General features: G+C 36.3%; 1 protein-coding gene across 1 annotated transcript; it reads left to right on the top strand.

Moving 5' to 3' along the window:
- The first annotated feature begins 1,910 nt into the window (after positions 1-1,910).
- Positions 1,911-6,402, top strand: LOC144477948 (arrestin domain-containing protein 17-like). Its single transcript, XM_078195671.1, has 8 exons — positions 1,911-2,501; positions 3,254-3,382; positions 3,522-3,736; positions 3,812-3,997; positions 4,061-4,260; positions 5,045-5,289; positions 5,405-5,533; positions 5,641-6,402. The coding sequence occupies exons 1-8, from the start codon at positions 2,384-2,386 to the stop codon at positions 5,655-5,657; spliced, it is 1,239 nt and encodes a 412-aa protein (XP_078051797.1). The 5' UTR covers positions 1,911-2,383; the 3' UTR covers positions 5,658-6,402.
- Positions 6,403-6,408: the final 6 nt, after the last annotated feature.

Genomic DNA, 6,408 nt, shown 5'->3' with positions numbered 1-6,408 from the left:
CTCCTGGCTTTCCGAACGTTTTCGGTGCTCCCGTATGGTCAGTTTAACAAACGGCTAGGGCAAACTAAAGAGGAAACTTTGCTCTACAACACACGCTGATTTTCATTATTGTACGGTTGTTATTAACAGAGTTATGATACGTCAAAGTTTAACAATTTTTCGAGTCCAAGAGGCATCGCTTCACTCACGATTTTCAATATTTCTCAATATCTTTCAGGTCGACAGTAAAAATCAGTTGGTACACATTAAAGTAGAGTGTTTACCCTTTAGAACCTGCTAAGCCCCATTGTTTTACCATTTTTGGAAAAAAAGATACAGCTTCTTGAAAATGAATATAGAAATTACAGCCTATTTAAATTGGACTCTTATTGACTTTACAATATCTTATTTGACAAGATTTCCGTCCAGAGGAATCTTTAGCTGTGTTTATTATTGTTTTTGATGAACATTCTTTGCTTAGCTGTCTCTCATTCTGATATTCGGTCCCAAGCTCTTCTGCCAATTGAAATAAAAATTCTTGCCTCGATATTTCTTCACCTATCGTTTCTTTATATAAAATCCAAGTAAAAAAAGTAAAAACTAAAATATTAAAACATAAATCAAACGGGGCAAAATATTGAGACCAGAAATACAAAAAATTGTAAATCATATCACAAAATATTGTTAGCTCTGTTGACTTTGTCGAAACTATCACTTATTTATACCACGTAATAATTTCTATAACACACTGTGAAATTTTGATGCTCTCTATTCGGATCGCAAGACCGTATTGTAGAAGATACAAAGTGTGAAATTAGGTGGGCTGCTTCTTTGGCAAAGATCTTTATTCGTATGACTCTTTCTCTTCGAAAAAGAGAAAGAGTCATCTTTCTCCTCCCATCGACGAACAATCTCATCTCCCAAAGATAGACCTCTTATCTCCGTGATATAAGCAGTACGCCGCCTGACCAGCGACGATCTCAGAGATCGCTTACAGTATTGTCGTATAAAGAACGCTATGCCTTTCTTCCAATCGCGCGTTTTTCTACACTGTAGATCCACAATTACATTGTAGACTCGTGAAACAATGTCTGGAGTGCGCTTATCGAAGAATATAGTCGTAAATAACATGAATTTTTCAAATGGTCAAATGACCGCTCGTGGTAGACTAGACATGCTATACATTTTTTTTTGGAAAGTAAGCAATAAAGAAAATTGTGAATATTGAAAAATGGGTTGTATGTATGTTATAGGAAAAGTCAAGAAGCTACATGGTGATACAGTAATGTTGTATACGAGAAATTCTAAACGAAATTTCAAAAACGGTCATTTGACCGCGCATGGTAGGTTTAGTGTTAAAAGAAAGAACTCAATTTTCCTTTTCTTTATGATCACCTATACCTTTGTTATTTATGTAATTTTCAATGAATACAGAAAAATTAGCGTCACCGTTTTATTCACTATTTCGTCTTTAATACACTGCTTTTTGAATTATGTAAATATTGCTTTTGTTTGGTTTCTATGAGCCTTTTTCCAAATCCTAGTAAAATCGTGAAATTCGGCCAGTTATCTTCGCATAGACATCTCTTTTTCGCCCGACACTAAAAGGGTAAAAGCGGTCAAAATAAATTTTTAACCACTTATTACTGAATTCGTTTTCAGGTACACCAAGCTACTGAATGAAGGACTAGTTACAAAGTTCTCCTTTGACCTTCGATAGATTTATTACTTCGGCATAAACTAGTTACAATTTTATATACAATTTTGTATATACATGCAATTGTTCACATGTAATTGAAGTGTTATTGATATCCTCTACACGTATATAATAAGTTGCATACCATTTAGTACTTGGACTCTACTACATGATTCAAGTAATTGTCTTAATCAAGTTGAATTTAAATATGCACCTGTTTTCGCGAGAAGGACCCCCTTAGTTCGATCGATGAGAGAGTACATAGAATGGTAACTTAAATTACTTCATATGAAAGATACAGGTATAATAGACAATTTACATTTTGAATAGCCCAGAAAATGATTGATTAAAATCTACTAAAGTCGTTCAAAAATCTCGTAAACAAATCTCATCATTTGAAAATTCTTTTACTGTTGTGAACGCGGCAAGTGATTATCTCGGTACAATGTTTTCGTCGATTCGATGACTTATCTTGATTAAGAATACACCGAATTTACCACGGCGGACAGAAACGACGCATATATGTAGATACGAAATTCCTCGTATAAGTTTCATTAGGTCGCAGACACTGTAATCAAACAGTTTATAGGCCCGAGTATTTCTATTCTTCTTGTTTTCACTTCCTGCAAATTTGTTCAGTTTTCTCGCGAAGGCGCACGGTAAGGAAGAGCCAAGGCCAACGACAGTTTTGTGCACGGTTTCAACAAGATGCCATCGCTGAGGACGTTCTGTATCGAATTCGACCGACCAAGTGCGACGTATCAGGTCGGTGAATCGGTAACTGGTAACATTATCGTGGACATGGTCAAGGACAAGTCCATTAGAGGCAAGTTTATTAAATTGAACGCGGAATGAGGGTGCACGGATGAAAATGGCGCTCTTACTCTATACAGTCAATATAGTTTACGTGACATCTACATACAGTCTACGTGACATTGTGCCGTGGAAAAGATTTAATTAATTTAGTTGACAGTGATTATGAAAGTGTAAATCTCATCAATGAAAATTGCACATTTGTAGAAAGTGTGTATATTCGTCTGGATTCCCTTAGGTGCATAATCATGTATGAACTGTTTGACATCATACAAACTTTATTACATTCAAAACTATGTTTCATTTTGTATGCGCCGGAATTTTCTTTCCGCAATCATGAAAAAAAAGTATAAATATTATTTTAATTCTTTCACGAGCCGCAAGCACGATGATTTTTTGTACATTAATCAGTAGACAGAATGAATTAATTGTTCAGCAAACTTACACTTTCATCAACGGAACTGAAATTTCATCATTTACTTTGAAGTGAAATAATAATTTGATTTCGATATCTATTGAAAGAATAGATACGAGAATAGTCTGTTAAAAAGAAAAATCTCTTATCCTTGAAATTTTCAACAAGCCTCTTTATCGAGTGTCTTATCGAAGCGGATGTTGCAGATGAAAGTTCATTTCAAACACACAATGAACCAAACATATAATGTTTGATATTGATATCCTGTAAGCACTATCAATCTGCATCCCTCAACTTACAACAAGAGATTTAATGACTGATTCACCTAGAACCAAATATATAATTTGCAGGTATCTATTTCGTTGCGAAGGGCTCATCTCTCGTACACTGGGCACATGATACGATAGATAAAAAGGAGACCTACAGCGCCAGAGAACAATATTTTTCGATAATGGGCGAAATACATAGTTCTTCTGCTAGTAAGTGTAGAACGTTAATGTTTTATATATTTCTCCTCATTTTCTACATCTTATATAATATATACGAAATGATACACGAAAAACGAACATTTAAAAGAAAATTCACTTTTACCGAATAATATTTTTCGACGTCTTGTAGCGGAGTCGAAAATAGAACTGAAGGCAGGTTGCCATAAATATCCGTTCGAATTTCAACTACCCCGTAACATTCCCACTAGCTTCGAAGACCCGCATGGCTATGTTAGATACACGGTAAAAGCCATAATCGAAAGACCCTGGAAGTTTGATCACGAATGCAAGATCGCTTTCACCGTGGTCTCCGTTTTCGACCTCAACATGCACCGCGATAGATGCGTAAGAGCTCGATTTGATTTCGAATGAGATCGCTGACTGGAAATGTTAAATGAATTATCCGACTTCCTTGAGTAGTTGGGAATCCACGAAGATGTTCAGAAAAACTTCTCCTTCTGCTGCTTCAATCAAGGCGCAATGAGTATAAGCATTCGTGTGCCATCCTCCGGGTACGTTCCGGGTCAGAGGATCAACGCGTTGGTGAACTACATAAATAGTTCCACCGAAATTGGCATAATGAAGATCAGCCTGAAATTGGAACGAGTAAGTGAAGGCTCAGTGATTCGAAGAACAGTGCGATTAATTTTTCCTTATTTTCTTTTCAAGGTACTCATGTTTCATGCAACTTCCAATAGAATGATTGACAAATATGAAATTACGTCGACTTTGTATGAAGGACCTTTCACGACGCAGGGAGTTGCCAATTTAGAAATAAAGGTGCCGCCGATTCCACCATCTCACGTGCCACATTGCAAAATTATGGATTTGGATTACTTTTTGAAGATCGTCGTCCACTTTACGGGCTCGTAAGTATGTAGGGTAGTCTGCACAAGTCATAATTTCTTTATTAATAAATTTACGAAAAAATGCTAAAAGAAGAAAAAAATGGCTCGAAGAGCACTATATATGCGCAACATTAAAATCGTGAAAAATGTAAATACTTTCAGTTTGATCTACTGGTCAGTATAGACATTTTTATTAATAGAAGAACGTAATATTGCAAGATATGAAATAAAAACTACTGGAAGCATGATTTGCGATAAGTTCGAAAATAATGAAAAATGTACGCGCTTCATCTAACGATTACAACGTTGTACTTATGTAAACGGACATCCCTCCAATCATCTTTTATGGCGTTAGGCATCCTGTTTAAGCCTGAGATCTGTCATCGAATGACCTTCTACTGCAGGTCGCTGAAATCGTGTAAATACCTGATACTTCATTAGGGATAGAAAAGTATAGCATGCCATTTTAGAAACATGTACGTAACCCTGCAATCTTTAATCTGCATAAAGTTGTTCAATATCTCAACAAATAACTGATTGAGATATCCAAGGGGAATAAAGCTATTGCAGCACGTATCACTTAGATATCTCATTCTGATGAAATTCTGATAATTCAGTGCACCGTGAGATCATTTGTTAAACGGATTGACATCGGTACCGTGTGAACGTAAGTTCGATTTCCAAGGTATTGCAAAATTTTCCATTGGTTTTGACCGCGATTTCTTATCTTTAATTAGTGAATCATTCGATAGATTACTTGTTGATTTTTACTTTCCTCTGAAATATCTTCTCCTAAAAAATTCAGGCACCACAAAATTGTGAGAAGATACCCCCTTCTAATTGGATCAGTGCCATTATATTATGCACCAAATGCATCAGATAATCAGCAGGTAAATGCCACACCATATCCCACGAAAGAGCCTGCCACATCGAATGCAATCCCAATGCCTGAAGTACCACAGCCAGGCACTAGTGCTGGCAACACACAACCACCGCACATTGGCTTCGTCGTTCCGGGCCAAGCTAATTCTGCCGCAAGCTGGAATATACGTAAGAAATTATTTTAAAAACTCAATAATTTTTCCGTGGGACGTGTGCCCAAAATCAAATTTCAAATGAATCTTGTAAAATGAATACTTTTCTTATTGTTGCGAATTCGGTTTAGCACCTCCATCGTATGAAGAATGCATGCTTGGAGCTAAGAACATATTGGATCATGACGAGTCCATCTACGTTCAAGGAGCAAATACACCTTTCAGACCCAAGTACCCTGTATTCAGCTATCCAGCACCAAGTAAGTTCTTTATTAACGAAAGAATCATTCCATAAATTTTTTACCAATTGCTACCGAATGCCTTGTACATCAGAAAATTTTCTTTTTAACTGAATATTCTCTTTCAGATGCTCCAAGCTTTTGAATGAAGAAAAGAAAATGATTTTCGACGGAATTGCAGCACAATGTGAATGTGCGCCCGTTTAAACGGAAAGGATGCGTTAGTTCGTTCGAATAGAAAATTCTTAGAAAAGAGCTTAAATTACATGACATAAAAAATACAAATGCAATCGGAAGTTTACATTCTGATTAGTCAAAGAAAATGCTGAATTGAAAGCTACTAAAGCCTTTCGTAACTCAGAATAAAATCCTACTATTTGTAAAGTTCTTTGACTCTTGCCAAAACTCTTTGCCAAAATTTGTTAACGAGAAAAGATATACTAGGTATGCATGATAAGTGATTATCTCAGTACAACGTTATTTCCTATTATCGCTGACACATCTTGATTAAGAATCTATCGAATTTACTACGACAGATAAACACGACGGTGTGTCCGTCAACATACATATGTATAAAACCACCAGTAAAAATGCTCATTAGGTGACAGGCATTGCAAGCAGACAGTGTACAGACATAAGTATATCTGCTTTCTTTGCTTCCATTTTCTAAAAAAATCTGTTAGTCTTCTCACAAACTCACTCGATAAGGAAGATCCAAGACCGACACGAGTTTTGTGCGTGATTTCAACAATATGTCATCTTTGAGAACGTTCTGTATCGAATTCGACCGACCAAACGCCGTGTATCATGTCGGTGAATTGGTAACTGGCAACATTATCGTGGACACGAGCAAGAACAAATCTATCGGAGGCAAGTTTTAAAAATCGAACACGAAA

This window comes from Augochlora pura, unplaced genomic scaffold (assembly GCF_028453695.1).
Source record: "Augochlora pura isolate Apur16 unplaced genomic scaffold, APUR_v2.2.1 APUR_unplaced_546, whole genome shotgun sequence".
Taxonomy (NCBI): Eukaryota; Metazoa; Arthropoda; class Insecta; order Hymenoptera; family Halictidae; genus Augochlora; species Augochlora pura.
This window is presented reverse-complemented; position numbering and strand designations above follow the sequence as displayed.